The 21,072-nt window shown below is 34.5% G+C and overlaps 1 protein-coding gene and 1 pseudogene across 1 annotated transcript; both read right to left on the bottom strand.

Annotated features, from left to right (window-relative positions):
• Window positions 1–4,616: 4,616 nt before the first annotated feature.
• On the bottom strand, window positions 4,617–8,784 carry LOC131016691 (transcription factor bHLH143-like). The gene is given in 6 exon segments (XM_057945395.1): window positions 4,617–5,447; window positions 5,449–5,868; window positions 5,870–6,360; window positions 6,454–6,589; window positions 6,677–7,314; window positions 8,207–8,784. Coding segments are annotated over 3 exon segments (1,041 nt in total). The 5' UTR covers window positions 6,344–6,360; window positions 6,454–6,589; window positions 6,677–7,314; window positions 8,207–8,784; the 3' UTR covers window positions 4,617–5,300.
• A 1,484-nt stretch (window positions 8,785–10,268) lies between these two features.
• Window positions 10,269–11,736, bottom strand: LOC131018798 (uncharacterized; annotated as a pseudogene).
• Between the last annotated feature and the right edge of the window lie 9,336 nt (window positions 11,737–21,072).

The following is a 21,072-nucleotide window of genomic DNA, read 5'->3' as shown; positions in this document are numbered from 1 at the left end:
GCAGCACTGGATTTTGGATTCAGGCTGCAGTTTTCATATGTGCCCAAGAAGAGAATGGTTCTCTGATTTCAAGAGCTTAAATTAAGGCTCTATCCTACTGGGAAATTATCAGGTATGTGCAGTCAAAGGCATAGGAAATATCAAGTTGAAAATGCATGATGGATCTATAAAAATACTTTCTGAAGTTAGGTTCATTCCTAAGTTGAAAAGAAACTCGATATCCTTGGGTACTCTAGAGTCAAAAGGTTATGATTGGAGATCAGAATCTGGTAATCTTCATGTTATGAAGGATTCTAAGATTTGCATGAAAGGAATTAGGAAATCCAGTTTATATTACTTGCTTGCTGAAGCTCTTGTTGGTAATTGTGATAATGTCTCCTGCAAAGATTATATGACATGGCATGCTAGGCTTGGTCATATAGGAGATAAAGGATTGAATGAGCTAGTTAAGCAAAGGCTCATCAACTGCAATGCAAAATCAGACAAGAATAGTTGTGAAAAGTCAGACAAGAATAGTTGTGAAAAGTGTATTCTGGGGAAGAGTAAGAGGGCACTGACACGCACTCGTCGTATGATACGATCAAAATACATGTGTATGCCCCAGACGGATAGTACACGCTCTTATGCCCACAACAGACTGGCTAGTCTTAGTAGCAAGTATAGGGTCGAATCCCACGAGGAATGAGGAACCACTTTGTTCTCAGTGTATAAATTGAGGTGTCACAATTCTCAACTTGTTGTAACCTGCGCAATTAAACTAAACAAAGATCAAATATAACAAGGGGGTAAGATTTGAGTTAGGCCCTGACTATTTTTTATATTGGTTTCGATCATAGACATACTAAAGATCCGTCCATGCTCCGTATAATCTCAAGGCGTGACCCAAAGACATTGGGGCAATTCAGGAGATTACACGTCACACTTGGGATGGTTGAATTCCTTGTAGTCACTTGGTCCCAAGATCACACATTCCCCGGTCACAAGGCAGTGTTTCACTTCTTCTTAGGTAGTAATCATACTTGATACTCTCCAAGTATGACCCTCACCAACCTTCTCTCCCAAGGTCCCCGACTCCGTACTTTTAGTAACACATGTCTCCTAGACTCAAATATTTCCGGCTTGAAGGCCGATCGGTCATAGGCATGCTACGGCACAGCAGTCGCTTTCCCCCATTTGATAACCATGGCTTTATGTCTCGTCACAGTTGATGGGTAGTTGCTAGAGAAGCCCAAGACTAAGGAAGGACAGTGTATCTCATCAATCATTTCCTTGCCTTCCGGATCTACAACACTTTTTATTGATGATGCTCAGCTACTCAGTCGTGGGTATACCGGTTGTCACGCCCTGGTATACCCTGGCCTTTGGTTGACACGAACAACCTTTTACCGAACAGAGATCACCCGTTTGGCCCCTACTGTCCATGATTCGGCACAAATCCATTCGGAACCACTAGACTCAACCGAAAGCACAAATGCCTCACGAAAGATTTACATGTCGACAACAATCATTTTCTTGACTCAAATCTCACCAAGGAGACTACTCACACATATTGAAATACACGAACACAAATTGAAATGAATTCATAATAATAAACTCAATGCAAAGTAGGAATAGATAATAAATAAAGTACCCGGATCAAAATGTCTGAGATTGTTGTCCTTGCGATTACAACTACTAAAAGCAAATAAGTGTTTGATAGACTAAAGCAAAATATAAATGAGATTATTTATGGATGCAAAATAATAAAGTTCAAACGTAGCCTAAGTGAAAAAGTTCTTCCAAGAGTCAAAAGTTCTTTATACGTTGCATCCCTCCATATCTGGTGGCCGGTAGAAGACAACCCTAGCTGCACCAGTTCCTATATCTTCATCGAGATCTTCTTTTCTTCTTTAGCTCAATCTTTGATCTTATCCGATTAAAGATATTTTCCAACTGCAATCTTGAGTCAACCTTCCTCCTTTCTAGATTCTTACGGCTCCTTCTCCATCCTCCTGCAATCTTCTATCAAATTTTTACTTTCCTTTTTCGGCTTCGGCTGGCTACTTTTTCTAGCAGTGGTCGCACTGATTGCTTCCTTGGGTTTGGCTCATACCAGATGGTACACTTCGGGATTCCCACATCTCAGATAAGACATTGAGGGGTACTACGCCTCGGCTCCATATTGGTAGACATGACATGCAATCTGGGCTGGTAATGCCCATTCCGACCACGTTTCTCCATTTTGTCTCTTACTGCACCTTCCTCCTCCACAATATCATTTTCCCCCGGAACAACTTGAACTGACACAAACAAAAGGGAAAAATAGGGCCAAATGGCCCAAAAGTCGAAGACGCATCAGGCACCTTTTGGAGTAGGAAGACATACACCAAAATGATATCGAAAGTATGCTCATGCTGACCTCTGGGGGACAGCTAGAGTAGAGACATTTGGTGGAGGGAGGTTCTTCTTATCCATCATAGATGATTACTCCAGGAAGCTGTGGATTTATGTTTTGAAACATAAGAATGATGCATTCCAGAAATTCAAAGAATGGTGTATATCTGTTGAAGTGGAAAAAGGAGTGCCATTGAAATGCCTAATGACTGATAATGGACTTGAATTCTTATCTAATGAGTTCAATGATTTCTATAAATCAAAGGGCATAAGAAGGCACAAATAGTACCAGGCACTCCACAGCAAAATGGAGTAGTGGAAAGAATGAACAGGACAACCATTAGAAAATGTGAGATGTATGATTCTGAGCTCTGGTGTTTCAAAGAGGTTTTGGGCTTGAAGCAAGCATCTACAGCAGCTCTACTCATCAACATGAGCCCAAGCTCAGCTCTGGATTGCATATCACCTAACCAAAGATGGTATGGCAAACCTCTAGACTACTAACATTTGAGGGTGTTTGGATGTCAGGCCTATGCTCATTTGAGACAGGATAAATTGGATGCAAGAGCTATGTGGTGCGTCATGATAGGGTATCAAGAAGGTACAAAAGGTTATAAGCTTTGGTGCTATGAAAATGGTGTGAATAAAATACACATCAGCAGAGATGTCACCTTCAACGAAGATGTTATGCCATTTTTGGATAAAGGAAATGATGCATAAAGGAATCTGTTTGAACCCAGAAAAGGTACTACTCAAATTGAGGTGTAGCATGGCAAGAATAACTCAGAAGTTTTGCAAGAATCATCTAATGATGAAGACACATCGGAAGCAGATCAACATGAGGAAGGTGATGATCTCAGAAACTATCTCCTTGCTAGAGATAGAGTTAGAAGGCAGATAAACCCTCCAACAAGATTTGGTGATGCAGATCTTGTAGCTTATGACTTGTCAGTTGTAGAAGAAACTGAGTATCAAGAGCTATGCGCATATACAGAAGCCATAAATAGCAAAGATAGAGAAAAATGGATTTTGGCTATAAGAGAAGAATTGGATTCTCTGATGAGAAACCAGACATGGATACTGGTAGACAAACCTCCTAATCAGAAGACTGTTAAATGCAAATGGGTGTTTAAATGGAAAGTTGAAATGGTGAATGGAAAGGAACAAGTCAGGTTCAAAGCAAGACTTGTTGCAAAGGGCTCTACTCAAAGAGAAGGCATAGATTTAATTAAATCTTTTCACGAGTAGTGAAACATACATCTATTAGATTGTTATTGTCATTGGTTGTTTAACAAGATCTCATTTTAGAAGAATTGGATGTAAAAATAGCCTTTTTGCATAGAAATATGGAAGAGACCATTTACATGGCTCAACCAAAAGGCTTTGCCATGCCAGGAGAATCAGGGAAGGTTTGTGATGAGGACTAAATCCTCCATCAACGCTGCACTTAACAATACCAAAATATCTCTCTCAATTATTATTATTATTATTATTATTAAGTAAAGATAACCAGCGCAGGTTTAACTGAAGGCTTTGGATAATATAAAGAAGATTCGTCGCGCAGATAAGACGAAGTATGAAGGACGCGTGCCTGTGCAGTCAAGAGAACCCGAAGCGTCTGCGCAGTCAAGAAACAACGAAGCTCCTTGCACAGAAGACTCAAGTCAGAAGCTAGAATCATTGTAATAAGAGCCTAAGTCATGTAAGGCTGCGTTTACTTTAATGGATAAATTTATCCATGGAAAATGATGGATAACACAAATTTATGCTTTTAAATGTCTCCTTCCTTTTCCAACATTTGACATAAAAAAAGATGTTCGCCATTTTTTCTTCCTTATTTTATTATCCATACAATAAGAAAGAAAAAATGGTGAGCATCTCTTTTTGTGTCAAATGTGGAAAAAGTAAAGAGACATTTAAAGGCATAAATTTATGTTATCTATCCTTTTCAATAGATAAATATATCCATCAAAATAAACGCAGCCTAAAATGAAAATTTGCACATAGCCACAAAATTTGCATATATAACGATCCGACCAATCCACGAAATTTACACATTAACATGAATGGAGATCAACAGATCCATCCGACGTAGCATCTTCAACACTCGACGTACAAAATTATCGATAAATTTCACACAAATGCACATTCGAATATAGCATCTACAAGTTTGAGAAAGCGTGTGGTCCCTCAGGTCTTGAAATCACACATTTTTGCATCACCACACAAACAAAGCAAATGACTTTTAAAATTAGAAAATGGACATCTCATTGTTTCTGCAAAATACAAACACATGCACGCTGCATTACAACAACACAAACGTCAAAACGTAACTTCACATTTACATCCCAACAAATGCAATAATATTCTCTCACAACTGGCAACATAACAAAAGTGAGCAAAAAAAGAAAAAACTACAGAAATGAATATCCAAGTCAACAGTTTCTGATAGGTACAACTCTTCCAAGCCACGCATGCCAATCTCATAGAAAAAGCTCAATTTTCGGATGACGGAGACAAAGGACGTGATGCAGAAGCTCAGCTCGACTCGGGCGCCTGCGTGTTGCTGGGCCCCATCACGTTCACACAGCTGCTCGTCTTTGTCGTCTCTGTAGGCTGATAGTGACATCAAGAAATCATCAAAAAGCCATGGCTGTTGCTGCTGCTGCAGCTTCTTCCAAATCAATCATATCAGAGAAGACTTCAAAGATGACTTCTAGGGTGTCTTCCAAGAAGCAATTTTTCACATACTACGCGTCTTTTAGAATTGAGAGCACGTGAAACGTGCATAACCACCCTACCCCACGCTGCACTCCTCTGCTGTACATCCACTCTAAGACTATCTTTGCTAGAAACAACGACTAGTTTATAGACAATGGAAGTCTTTACAACTGCCTTATTTTCGAGGAATGGAATGTAGACGAAGTTCAAAGGGCGTCAAGCCCCAAAGCCTTGGCTTTCACCTTCAAAGATCTCAAGTAGTGAATGGCTTGATCAATCACAACAATTGCATCTTTCCCATTAGCATCAGGGATTATGCTCTGCAGAATGCTCACAGTTTCGTGTATTTTGTCTCTTCCTCGACCTTTTGCAGCCCGACCGGATATATAATTCCTCCTTACGACTACCACAGCTCGACTCAGCATCACTTTCTAGTTCAGAGTAGGCAAAGGTTTTCAAAGAGCTCCCATCATACCTGCTTGATGGGGCAACATCGCTTCCATCCAAAAGCTTTTGCCTTTTGGCTGGTACGGAAAAGCTATCAACTTCTTCGCCAGTTTCCTCAACTAGTTTTGGTATGCCATTGTCAGTCATGGTACTAGGCGAATGACCGGTGCTCGTCTCCTCATCCTCGGAGAAATCGCTGTCATCATCAGAGCAGAGAAGGGCATCCAGTTCTTCTGTGTCTTCATGCATTTCATCTTCTGTGGCATCTTTCGAGTTGTCTTCGAAATTCTCGTCGTTCAAACCTAACGAATAGTAGCTATCCCTCAGCTTCCTCCTTACCCAAATTGTAGGTGGAGGGAGGATTTGGCAACTGAGAAGCTCCAAACTGAACGGGAGTATGAACCCCGGAGCTGTATAAGAGGGTGGTTTTATCACCGGATTGATCAAATACGAGAAACCTCTTTTGACCAGGTATAGTAGGGCTTCTGAGTCGTTCGACATCAGATAGGCCTGCAGGAAACTTCTGTTCAGATGCAGAGTTCGATGCAGGAACAAAGGCTTGGTGGAAATGTTGCTTATGGTCAAACCAATTCTGCAACCTATTTGGTTCACTTGCCTTCAACTGTTGGAAACCAGAACCCGGAACCGGAGGAAGATTTCTCAATGTGGAATCTTCGACGGGGTAAGGGTACCTATGAAGTGGTTCCATATTCAGATAGCCGTTGGTGAAGGGAAATCCCGACAGATTCAGAGTAGATGACAGCAGATGCTGATCATACCCGGATCCGAAATGCTTTTCCATTTAAGCACACCAATAACCTGATAAAAACAAACAGAAGTGAGCGATACCAATAAAGAAAAACAACGAAAAATGGAGAAATCCGAGTAATGAAGAGAGTAATTAAAACGTACCTAAGAATTTACTGATTTTTTGTTGAACCTTCGAGCTAAAATAGAAATATATAAAACAAAATCCAGCTTAACTTGAACGCGTGGAAAAGAAATTAATCTACGTGACAGGTTTAAGTAGATGGCGGAAATACTCAGCCTGAAATGCACACAAGAAAACTTGTTAGTATTTTTGGAAAACTGCAGAGAATTGGCAGAGTTACGATCGCAAAATTTGCCTACTAACCTGACAATCTTGAAGAGGTTGAAAGCATGCTATTACTCTAACTATTATTGTAGCACTCCCAGCAATTCCACTCTCGTGTTTCAATGCTCGAAATCTTGTCTGACTAGCTGCTTGGCTTACCATAACTACTTCCCCAAATCTTTTATCTCAAATTCACACAAAACTGTCGCAGAAGAGAGTGACGACTAATCCAACAATTTTCGAATTCCTTTTCTAGAAAACTTACACCACACAACCAAGCAAGAAAATGACAGGGGGAAATGACTACTCCAAATTGTGAGCCAAAAATTAGAAATAAATCACTAAACTTAGTCGAAAGAAACAGTCCAGATGGCAAGAGAGCTCAAAAACGGTATAGAGGTGGGACGAGAGAAAACAGATCAGCTAATCCAGCGTACGTAGCAAGGAATGACTACAAAGCAAGTAGATCCCATGGCAATAAGATTCTATTCTAGGGTTAAAGTGGAAGGTCGAGAAAGAAGGAAGTTAATAAAAGCTGTTTGGTGAAATGAAACGGCTTTACAGAATCACACGGCAATACAAGTTCAAAGAGATGACTTTCTGGAAAACATCAATGGACAGGCTATACCACCGCATGCTGTTCTTCAATTTGATCGATTGCCACTTTTTACCAACACCTGCTGGAATTTCAAAGCACGTGTTCAATATCAAGTAGGGAAATTCAAAGAGAAGTTGCAATAATCTAACAGAAGACGAGTAAGTGTTCTTATTCAAGATGCAGCTACATTTGTATACGACTACCAAAAGCTCTAATTCAGTTTTTGTAGCCAAAGGAGGAAACATAAACAGATCCCATTATGAAAAATCCATCCCATTATGAAAAATCCAGATTACAGTGTAACAGCATTCTAATCTTTTCCATTCTTTAAGGCATGAAATAGGAAAAGAATTGCAATCTATAAGTAGCTTCCTTTTTAGTTCAACAAGATCCCTTGTACAAAACAGGATAATCAGCCATACCTTCCAAAAACATGACACTGAGCACCAAAAATCTCATCTTTGCACTTAATTAACAAAAGCTTAGCGGCAAAAAGAACAGATTTTTTTAAGAAATTCGGTACAAAACTCTTCTTTGATCATCCTTGCATGAATTTCATGAACAATTAATCCCAAAATATAGGGCTAAAATGTTCTAAGCAAAAAAAGACACCTTCATCACTGCACTTCTTCAGACAATGAAACTAAGCTCTAAGACTGCATAAACAAAGGGATCTAAAAGCAGATAATTTGTTACAAAAAATTACAAAACCCAACTTTTTTGTCCATTCCCACTTGCAGTGTTTTTTCTTATCTCCTTATTGTTATGAAAAGAAGAAAACCCAAGAAAACGGATCTAAAGATAAAGTCAAGCACGATTCAAAGCAAAGGCACATCAAACAGAAAAGCCTCACATCCAAGAATTATCAGACAACAAAACTGCAGAAACAAAATATTGTAGTACAATACAGCTCGCTGCAGCCTTAAACAATGAAGAATAAAAAAAATAAAAAATAAAAAAAGGAAACTTACAGCTCACAAAAGTGACAGCACCCAGAAACGGCTTATCCTTCCAAAGAGACAATCAACAAAGAAAATCCCAAATGCAGAAACAGCTGAAATCTTTCTAGAGAGAGAGAGAGTGTGTGTGTGTTTGTTTAAGACAGTCAAAAGATGAGGAGTACACGGTGGGTGAGACGCTATATAGACACACACAAATTTATGGGTCAGGAAATGAGGGGATTTACACTTTACCGCAGCAGTATTAACCAAAAAAAAGAAAGGAAAATTGCAATAATTCTTGGTAAAATGTTGTGGGTTTTTCAATTTCATGAATTAATGTGCCAAACGTGTGAACAATCATGGACTGGTTGGCTTTGTGTGCGTGCGTGAGGTCTTTTGATGGGACCCGCGGGTGGTTGTAGCAAAGCATGATTCCTCCAATTGTTTGATGTGATAATTAACAATAATTAATCACACCCTGGTTTGGGCGTTTGTCTTGGCAATTAAGAGCAATCAAATTCTTTTCTTTTCTCTTCTCATGGCGTGTGATTCTTGCTTATTTTGGTGGGTGACGAGTTGGTTTGAGATTTGTACATTTACATCCACATTCTTTTCGCTTTATAGCATACATATTAATGTGTTTGTTTCGTGTATAATAGTATTACTTCATCTCTCCCACTTTAATAAATTTATTTTCCCTATTGAGACGTCCTATTAGAATAAGCTCTTTTTTATTTTAAATAAAATATATATATATTTAATTGGATCTGGACCACACCACTTTCCTCCTACAAAATAAACTTCTTAACATTGGTGCTCAAAAAAAGTGAGCTTATTAGAATAGGATGGAGTGAGTATTACGTAATCGACTTACATTCATAATTCACAAACGAAATTGATAAGTATAACAAACTTTTAATGTTGTATTTTCAAATCAAGTTAAAATGAATTTGAATGCCAAGTTTGAAAATATTTATAATATGAAAGTTATAATGAAATCACATTCTATTTGCATTTTCACTATCTTATTCACTCACGCATTAACTGATTCAAATAAACTTAATAATAAATTATAAAAACCGATGAGTGGCAGCAAATAAATTATTTTATCCTATTAAAAAATAAAATAAAAATAAACGTATATTGTAACTCATTTCTCAATTCAAACAAAATTCTCAATTCAAACAAAATAGATCAATTCATCCACAAATACATAATTTAGATAATATATATTAAATAATATTACAATATTTAAGCAAGTCCACTAATATAACCCACTCATCCACGATCCTACAACATTCTCATAATCTCAATATTACAATATTTTTAATACATTTCTCCAACACCATCATAGGCATTTCTGCAACTCATTTATGCAAATTTAAAATGGCTCTAGCTTTTCAATTCATTGAAGACCTTGAAGAAGGATTGAGCAATATTGCGATGAGGCTTTGCATCGTACACTGCTATGAATCGACTCATTTCAGCAACAAAATACTGGAATTTATTTTTCATGACAAAAAGGTATAGTTAATTTTACATTTATATTTTCATAAACAAATATACTAATTCTCTCATACTTTGCACGAAAATAAAGTGCATGCTACCATTCAGTATAAAGACATTGAAAATTTCAAAAATACTCTTCAAGTTGGGAAAGTATTTGCTATTATTAAAATCAAAACAACAAATCCGATCTCAATTTTTTTTTTTTTTTTTTTGCAAACAAACTCGAATTTGTGAGTTGGATGACTTCTGAGTTTCCTTCAGTCATTACAAATTTCAAACAGTTTACAAAAATAAAAACAATTCAGAACATGGCTGATGTAGTTCTGTTTGGTAAGTACCATATTCATTTCAATTATAAAGATTTAAATTATGTTAATTACTAATATTATATCCAACATTAAGAAGAAGAAACTTATCTTCTATTTATGTTTGAATGAGAAGAGCCTCTTCTGGTGGCTAAGAGCCTGCACATATCTGCCAGAATAATCAGAATTGTAGATAGGGAAAAGAAAAGTGTGGAATTGATGGGGAATTTTTAGATTAGGGATTGATTATGAAATCCTAAATCAAAGTAATAGGATCATTAGCTCCCATTCTCATCCTCACCTTCATTCTCATCAAAAAGTCTTCTCGAACTTGAAGCAACAACACACTTTCCTTTATCAACTCTAGATGTCCCTTTAGTGCTATAAATTGGATCATTAGCTCCCATAGCCTTACTAACGGCACTCCATGTCAGATCATCATCCCCAAACACAAGATCGTTATTTTCATTAGAAGAGTCCTCATCCATTTGTCCAAGCAACCATTCATTGCTATCATCGATCTCTTCTAATAGAATGGGATCTATTGTGTATTTCTTCTTGTATCGCCTTTCCCAAGTTCAATTATACTTCACATAAACAAGTGATTGAACCGATTTTGTGCCAATCGGTTTCCCTTCTTTGTATGAAGCTATAAAAATATAAAAGATAATAGGTTAAAATTATAGTTTATGTATTCTAGAGAAAATAAAATATAATACTCCCTCCGTCCCACTTCAATTGACACTTTTACTTTGAGCACGGAGATTAAGAATAAAGGGTTAGGTGTGTAAAGTGGGTGGAGACCATTTGTTTAATATGTGTAGAGAAGGTAGGGACCACATACTATTTTTGAAAAGTGTCAATTGAAGTGGGACAAACAAAAAAGACAAGTGTGCCAATTGAAATACACTCCAATTTCTCTCACACCCGGTAGCACTACAAGTGAGGCTAAGAACTTTTACCACAAATGATTTGAGGTTGGGACTTAAAGATCCATAACAAGACCACCAATCCGTTATGGACATTTTAAAAACGAATCGTTGTTAGAATATGAAATATTAATTATTTCATAAATAAATTATAAATTTCAAATATAAAATATTACTTGGTGATTTCATCTTTCTATATCTAATTGTCATTGCATTGCCAAATAGATCTGTTGCATTTTTGTAGGCATCCAACTCAACCATGATCTTGTCTTGAGTTTCATCATCTCGAACCAACCTTTGAATGCAATCATACAAGCCATTCTCAACCTATTGACAACTCACTTGCTCCAGATTATCATAATAGATTTCCAGATTTAGAAAGTATTCGGTCGCATGTAAAGGGCAATGAAGTTGGCAATCCCATCTTTTATCAATTATCTTAAAAGTTTCTTTATAATGCTTCTCCTTGAAACCAAAACTCTTAGCAATAGCCTCTTTGGCTCCATTTATATCTTCGTACATGTACCCTATAGCCTATTTTTGTATCCCAATCAACCATCTGAATTACTTTTACAAGAGGACCTACCAACTTAAGAGCATACAACACAATCCTCCAACATGTATCTTGCAAACTATAAGATGTTATCTTCCTTCCCATTGCATCATTTTGCCACTTTGAAGCAATCCACTATTCTGAAGTGACCATCTTCCTCAAACTGCTCTTTTGCTTGTGATATTGCGCAAGAGTGATAAAGGAAGTTTCAAACCTTGTGACCACCGGTCGATGCAAATTCTTTTGATTGGTGAATCTCCTCATTATGTTCACAAGGGCGACATGGTTACATATATATAACCATTCATGAAGATGCACTTCTTAATAACATTCTTAATCCTTGGAAGCTTTCCAATATCCTCCAACATCAAGTCCACACAATGTGCGGCACATGAAGTCCAATAAAGATGTGGTATTTCGACCATAAGAAATTTCCCTGTTAAAAAAGATTGAGCTTTAATCATTAAGAAAAAATAAATTGAAAGTTTAAAATTAAAGATCGTTAAAACTTCTTATTCGCCTTAACATAGTTAGATGCATTATCCGTCACCACTTGCAACAACATTTGTCTCTCCAACTTCGTCAACAATGGAATCAAGCATTCAAAACAACGTGAATGCATCTTTCACAACTTCAAAAACTTCCACCGATTTGATGAACATGGACCCCCTCGGAGAGTTGACAAGAAAGTTCACAATATCCTTTTGCACCACCGAATCATGCCATCAATTGGATAAAATAGAACAACCTTTTATTACCCACTCTATTTGGACTCCAACATTTTGGTGTTTGTGGCATCCACTCTTTTTTAAGAAGAGAAACTGTTAGCTCATACATACTTGGTGGAACTAATCCCAAACCATATTGTCCAATTGCTTCAACCATAGATTTGTAGCTATCACTAGTAACTGGATGGAATGGAATTGCATTATCATAAAAGAACCTTGCAATAGCTTCACAAGCTTTGTCCCTACGCACTTGACACAAGCACAAAAAAATTCCTTTCTTTCTTTCCTATCCTTCAACACTTCTTGAGATTGAGAACTAGGTTGCTTAAAGACAAATAAAACCTTTAAGAGACCTTTCATCTTTTTTTGAAGTTGGTGCCACTTTACTCAAGTCGGAGCGTGACGAGCTACCCAGCCATCTCTTCCTCTTCTTCCTCACAATCAACAACATGTTGAGGCGGCAAGCTTTGAAATTGACTAAGCACTTTATCATTGGTTTTCTTAATCATAAAAGCTTTCACTTCCTCCCTTACATGCTCGGGACACTTAAGACATTTCTTACGATTTCTAAAACCTCCCACCAAGTGTTGTTTCACTTAGTATGATCCTCCACTCAAAGTCTTGGCACAAAAATGACATGTCCAATTAACTTTATTAGTAGGATCGGGCGTCTCATATTTTCTAGTAGGATCACAATATGTATCTGTTGATGTTACATTTGATTTTGAACTAGCGGACGCCATTAAAAGAAATAATATATAAGAATTTATTAAACTGAAATTTACTAATTGAAAAAACTGAGATTGAAAAATCGAAATTAAAAAACTGAAGTAAAAAGAAATAAAAACTAAAATTAAAAAATTGAAGTAAAAAAGAAATTAAAAACTGAAATTAAAAACATGCTCTGGACACTTAATTGAAGTAAAAAAAAAAAAAAACTGAAGTAAAAAAGATTAATTGAAGTAATTGAAGTAATTGAAGTAAAAAAAATGAAGTCAAATAAACTAAAAAAAAGACTAACAAAAGATGAGAGAAGAAGTCGTCTCACTTACCTGACTGGAGAGGACGATCGACGGCAGCGGACGGCCAACGGCGACGTGCGATCGGTGGTGGCAGTCGGGCGGTGGGCAGTTAGGGCAAGCAGCGTGAGGGGAGTGGAGAAAAGGGACTGTGCTGTTTTTGTTTATTAAAAGGAGTAACCCTAATTTAAAATTCAAATAAAGCCCTAATTTTCCTCATAAAAAGGAAACCCTAAAAATACAAAAGGCGCGCGCTTTGAGACTTCTCTGCTTAGGCGCGCCTCGGTACGCCTCTTGTAGGTACGCGCGCCTGGCTTAAAAAAAAAAGCCCTAGCATGTGCCTCGCCTAGGCGCGCTTTTAAAAACCCAGCCTAGTCGTGACGCTCGGATCAGAGGACGTTGTCGTATACCCCCTCGGAGAAATTATTCGTGTGCTTCACTAAATGGACATCGTCACCGATAGAGGCGAATTGTTGAGATTCGCAGAGAATACGCCAAGCCCCGAAGTATTTGAAAGGAGCCCCGATGTGATTTGATATATTTCTTGGGCTTGTTGGGTGATTTGGTCATCACTCATGTCGCTCTCCCAATTAGCCCTGACATTTCTCGTAAGTGGCCTCCCAAACTTTCACTTTCTTTTGCACGCATTGGAAGTGCGACTTGATTTTATTTTTATTTTTTTTGTCACGCACTAGGATGCCAGAATGACGACCTTTGTTGAAGTGTTTCGTGATTTATCCCCAATAGACTAGTGCCTTTTGATCGGCACCCTTGATAATGTCGTGGGTCGCCTCAGCCCATAGTGAGCAAATTAGCTCGGTCTCCAGCCATGTGAAGCCATCACTGTGGCTTCGTCGTCTTGGGGAAAGAAGGAATCTCAGTGACTTCATCATCTTGAACTAATTAAATTTTATTTAAGTTGATAGTCTCAAGACCTTGAGGGTTGAATGCGTTGGAGGATTGAAAAACGACGAGAAGTCGATAGGAGAAAAAATCGGGATCAATGGTGAATTTGCTTGGTTGGCAATAATTGAAGTCATAATCCATTTTTTTAAGAGAAATAACAAGAAACAAAACTTAAATTGGAAGAAGAATAGATTGAAATGTCGTGTAATTAAAAAATGAATGAAAGAAATAGTATTTATAGAAGAAAATAAGATTTTTAAAAAAAGAAAGAAAAAGAAAAGGAAGAGATTGTTGCTTTGCAACGACTCTTTTTTATAAAAAAATAAAATAAATAAAATTTTGAAAAAAATGATCAAAAAGGTTAATTTTTTAATTTTTTTTTTAAATAGACAGCATGTTATGCACGCGCTGTACATTTTCCTCATCGTGCCCGACTTGCTCGCTCGCACCACCTCTCGAGGGCTCAGCATTGGCGTTGGGTTCGTTGGAGCGCTGCTCGAGCCCGCCCACCAAACCCCAGTACGGATGCTATATAGAAGATTAGGATTGAATCTTACACATAGGAGTGAGCAAAATTCGGTTAAATCCTAAAATCCGAACCGAATCTCACCGAAATACTAATTCGGTTTGGCTAATTTGATTTTCAGTTCGATTTTGATTTTGAATTTTGAAATTATCGATTTGTCGGTTCTGTTATGGATTTTAACAAAAAAAAGTATTTGGTTAACCAAAAACCAAACCTAAATAATAATTAATTTAATATTTATATATAGTATTTTAAAATTAAAATGATTATTATTACTATTCAACAAAATAGTCAATACTTATTCTTAATTTATACTCTTAAGATGTTTTGGAATTTTGGTTTTTTGCAGATTTCGAATCTTGAATGTTAATTAGTTATTTTAAATTTAGAAAATATATTGTTTATTTATTTCAGTTATTTGGTTTTAACTGAAACCAAAGGAAAATATTTTGGTTTGGTTTTATTCCGTTTTAGGCATGTTCAGTTCGGATTTGGTTATTAATTATATAATTTGATTTTAATTCGTTTTTAGCTATTCGGTTCGGTTCAATCTGTGACCGAATAACCGAATGCCCATCCCTACTCACACGAAAACCATACTCGACTAGCTAACTAAACTCTCATAAGTATCATAACCCTATTTCGGTATTAAAAAAAAAAAAAACAAAAACAAAAACAAAAATAGTTTACTATAAGCAATGAGATCGAACAATTTAGGGCAATAATACAAAGCTCAGAAAGGGGAATGGGGAGAAGGCATCCTATGAAGACCAAATGATCCATTCTTGACCATTCAAACCATTAATCATAAACTTCAAAAAATGAAAGAAAAATAAAGTGGCCCCCAAAACTTTGTTCTTTTTATTTTTATTTTTCTTTTCGCGGTTAGAATAATGTGGTAAGGGTATTGTCAAAGTTATTTTCTTGAAATCCGTCATCAATTACATCTCACTTTTTAGACTATATCAATATTTGGAAAGGGGAAAATCAAAATTGGCCAATGAATTAATACTACTTTCCATTGATGTGATTTATGGCCGTGTTTGAACCATCAAGCTAGTCATCAATTCCGTGTCCCAAATTAGCAACACTTTACGCAAATGTGTATCACGATCGTTTTTTTTTTTGGGGATCTCGTCGTTTAATTACATTTTATTAATATGCTATATATATATATATATATATATATATTATAACAATGCATATTATTATTATTATTATTATTATTATTATTATTATTTTGATAAATTACATAAATAAATAAAGAAATTTAAAAATGTGAACTCCAACCCAGGACAGGACCTCAGGCCTTGAACATTAACCACTTACCGTTAGGCCAACACACGCACACTATTATTTAGAATCTTGACATTGCCCGCATTGGATAACCTTTGTTTTAAGCATTTTTATTTTTCCAGACTTTTTTATTTGTGGGAGCAGTAGTAAATGATTTTTCTCAAGTAATATTATAAAGTATTAATTTATTTCTTTATTTCTGTTAGAATATATTTTATGACAGTGACAATGTATGGTTCAAATTGTGGACTGAAAATCAAGTGTAGATTTTTATTTTATTTTTAAATGAAAAACATTGGTTTCTTTTTTCTTTCTTTTTTTTCCTTTATCAAAAACTTGATGGAATCGAAGTTTGGCAGTTTGATTAAAACCAACTTCAAGCAATAGAAATAGGTTTGGTGCTCAATGGTTATTGTTTAATTATGTCGATTAAAATAACATTGGATAAAGTGACATCAAATATTAATTATTATTGTCGTATAAATAAGAAAATCTAATAATAATTGGTGTAGGCTGCGGTTAGCTAAATTCTAGAACCTAATTTGATGCATTCACTTGACTAATCCCAAGTTTTTTAATATCACCATTTGGGAAAAGAGGAGATTCTCTTTTCATTTGGCTATGACCAAAGGAAAATTTATACTACTATTTGTCATTTTACAATTTACAATAAAATACTCACATACGTTGAGTACATACTAATGATCTCATAGTATACGCACGAAAATTGTATCGAATTAAATAAAATATACTCATAAAATCCGGTCGAAATACAAGATTCCATGTTATTTATAATAATTACAGAATTATCATAATGTGGTAGGTTTAATCGACAATGATAGTCAAATGTTTTTTTTGACTACCCCCTAAATAATACCCAAATAAGGTCACCAAATACCAAGTGACACATATACAAACAATTTTTTTAAGGAAATAAAAAAAAATCAGCAATTAGGTGATGGTATGTTGGGACATAGTAGTGGAAATAGGGGTTTAAATAATTCTCAAACCAGAATACATTAAAATTTTAGTAGGGTTAGTGAACCAAATGGGCCATCCATTAACTAAAGTTTGGAAAAAAGATAAATATAATAAAATAGAGATTAAGGTTTAAAAAATTGCAAAGGACAATTGTCCAATAAATAAAATAATCAAGACGACCATGATTCATCACCTGAAAGGAAAATCTTTTTTACAGAGTAGAAGATCTTGGGGCAGGAATTGTAATTATTATATTCTGGAGGTCTAATAACGTAAAATATTGGGTGAAAAATATAATATTGAGAAATTCACGCCTTGTTGTTTGGAGTGTAGGGAACAATACAATCAAGTTCATAGTGTTGATAAAGTGCTCTCCATTCATAGATTCACGATATGTTTTTTTTATATATATATACATATTGATCAAAAAAATATATATATATCAAATATAAAAATGAAAAAGGGCAAAAGGGGATTGCTCTAGCCTAGTCTTATGTCTTATATACGAGATAATAATTTATTATTTATATCATGAATACCAGCGTATTGAAGGCATCTTGTATCTTTGAAATAAAATGTATTTTATGTTGTTAGACATTCAATTCAAGTTGATACACTTTTATTGTGGCTAGAATTACATTAATCGTTTTATCAATTCTGATTTCATTCTATCATAAAAACGTTGTCGATGCTAATCTCAAGAAATCTATCTAAGAGGGTATTTATATGATCAAGATGGTGAATACACCACCGAGTTTGTTGGGGCATTTTCCATACGTATCATTCAGCAAATTTGATAGTGCATTCACGAATTATCTAATTTTGCTAAATCTTGCAATATTCTAGTCTGTAATTGAGTTAGTTTCTTCGTATTGTTAACAAATTTTGACTCCCATTTGGCTTTACAAAAAAAAAAAAAAATCTACAGGGATAATTTTTAAAGAATTAAAATCATTATGATTTTTTTTTATTTTTTAATGTTTTGTTTAGATAAGATGTTAGAGTTAACTTATCCTACCTTAACTCACTTCATGTGGAAAACGATTTTAATTCATGGTTTAAAAAAATGGTATAGTTATCTGATCATGTTGTAATACTGTGTCATGTTTGATCTCAAATATAAGTACATAATATATAAAATATGAGTTTTTTCTCTCCATTTTTCCCTCTCTTTTTATCTCTCTTCTCTCACAGATTTTTTTAACTATTTTTTATATATTTTTTAATATTTTTCTATTAAATATGCATTTTAAATTTAATGTAGTATAAAACTCATCAAAAATGAATTTAAAACGAATAAGTTATGAAATTTTTAAATTTTAAAGTATTTAATTTTCTCTCTCTTCATTAAAATTTTACAACTTAATTTGATTTATGTTTGTGTATGAAAATATTTATTTATTTATTATGACGCATAATACTCTATGATAATAATGTGTAATACTAATTTTTCATTATTGAATAATTTATAAATTTATTTAATAACTATAATTATCATTACACTTTATACAAAGTTGAAGATTTACATTTTTTAATTCAGGATTTTATTGAGTAAATATTGTGGATTGTTTTATTTTATTTTTAAAATATATTTTTAATATTTATATTTATTTATTTAAATAAATATATCGTTTAATTTCGATGTTCGTGGTGCATCATACGAATCGCACGAATGGACGTATTAGCTTGTGAAATAGTTGAGTTTTATTTCAGAATCTATATGTAGAGTGTTACTCTCGTTTCCCACGACCGTTGAAGTCACTTTCAAATTTACATTATTTAATTCAAGAAAGCACAATGAGATTAAAATACCCCATCTCCAATATGTATATAGTATACACAGTTTTCATGCAATATAAAAGGCCGAAAAAAATATCATACGAACTCCACCAATTTTTACACTTTATCATCTTTAGCTTTTTTGTAACATTAATTTATAATCATCTAAACTATTAATGTATCTACAATAACAAAAGTCAGTGCAAAATACTCGTAGTTTAAATTACAAAGTGCTATTATCAAAATAAATCAATTCCGAAGATGTCAAAATAGTAGTGAAACGAAAATATATACCCTGTTTAGTCCCATAAATTGATTTATGATATTCAAATTTCAATTTATACATTATTCAAGCCTTATAGATTGATTTGATGACAATTTTATTTCGTTTGTAATTTTTAGCATCAGAAATTTTAATTGTCGCGAAATTAATTTATGATGCTTGAAAAATGAAAATAATTTACTAATAGTTGTGAGTTCGGAGTAAAATTATCACCATTTAAGTCAATTAATAGGACTAAGCAGATACATTTTACCTAGTGAAAAATTAAGTGAAAGCATGCATCTAACGTATGAATATGATTTGAAGTTTCAAAAAAAATATATTATTAAAAGTTAGTTGGAAATTGGAATATTGTGAGGAGCCACCATATGCGTAGCTTAGCCACCAAGAACACATGAAGATTGTAATATCGTGACCCTTCCACGCCATTATTATTGACTTTGATTTTTTTTCCTTTTTCTTTTTTTCACCTTTTTAAGAAAAAAAAGTCATGTTCAGTTCAAAATTAGCACAGTTTTAGAGACTTAATTATCATTCTTATCATCTCAAAATTTGTTAATTGCTGCACGAACTAATTATTCTTATATTACTTTTTGCTCTATGCAGTTTTTATTCAATCAAGATTTAGGTGATGAACCCAAAAACATAATGTCAAAGACTATATAATAATATCTATATATATATTATATATATAATTATACCCTTAATCATCAAATACGGGATTCATACTGTTGGTAATTCATGGTCCTGAGTCGAATTAGCTATTTCGCAGACTTTATCAGTTATCAGAACATAAAATCAGCATTTACGGTCTAATAAAATAGGGTGGTTATGATAAGTCCTATATATATAGGGGTGAGAGAGAATACGTGAGAACGTGAGACATCAAATCTAATGCATTCACTCTAAAAATTAATGCATTCGCTGTTAAAATTAATGCACTCAAAAAAATAAAAAAATTGCTCCCTTCAGGATTCGAACCCAGGATCTGCATTCATCCAACAAGATGATACATCCACCGTAGATCTTGATAATCGAATGACTGGAAATGGTTCTCCGTTCTTTTTTTATTTATGGTTCTTTCTTGAACCTCTCTCTATATATATATATATATATAGGGAGAGGTTCAAGAAATAACGGAGAACTATTTTCAGCCATTCGGTCATCAAGATCTACGGTGGATGCATCATCTTGTTGGATGAATGCAGATTTTGGGTTCGAATCCTGAAAGGAGCAATTTTTTATTTTTTTGAGTGCATTAATTTTAACAGCGAATGCATTAATTTTTACAGTAGATGGATTAATTATATATATATATATATATATATATATATATATATATATATATATATAAAGATTAAATTCTCGTGAGATATGAGATCAATGAACAAGCCTGTATATAGGAATGAATAAAATATATAAATATATATTTTTGGATTATATTATGAGTTCACAACTTTTAAGTTATATTTATTGGAAATTGTGATCGAGGAGGGAAATCTTAACAATATAAGTTTGTAAAGAAATTCATTATTTGGTTGTTTGATAGGCACATGATATTTTGGTGGATTTATACAGATTTTGTGTTAAGCGTTTCGATCAATGGTGGTTATTGAATCTCTAAACTAACTCGAGATATCTTTAGGTGGCTTAATCACGAACTTATTTATTGAATTCAATTGGATGTATGTGGGGCGGCTTAAACATTAGTAAAATCCCATTAAGCCTAGACTAATCTTAATTTATTAAGATTAGGCATATGATGATCATAATGTATATATGTATAAGGATCATTGGCGTCCTCATGGGAACATCTAATTGGTGCGAACTCCTATTTGTAAATAGTAAAATTTAGGGTTTAAACCCCATCGCTTCCTCTCCCCAAATCAAAAAAAAAAAAAAAGGATCATCGGCACTTTCTCACACTTACTTTCGTGTAAGTTAATTTTCGTTTGTAAAAATTAAAAAATGTGAGTACTTCGAAAAAAAATACTAAAAATGAATATTTTCATAGTCCTTATTAGTTTGATAACTTTATTTGGCTAATATATATATATATATATATATATATATGGTTAGGTT

The sequence above is a fragment of the Salvia miltiorrhiza genome, chromosome 3, assembly GCF_028751815.1.
Source record: "Salvia miltiorrhiza cultivar Shanhuang (shh) chromosome 3, IMPLAD_Smil_shh, whole genome shotgun sequence".
In the NCBI taxonomy this organism is placed as follows: Eukaryota; Viridiplantae; Streptophyta; class Magnoliopsida; order Lamiales; family Lamiaceae; genus Salvia; species Salvia miltiorrhiza.
This window is presented reverse-complemented; position numbering and strand designations above follow the sequence as displayed.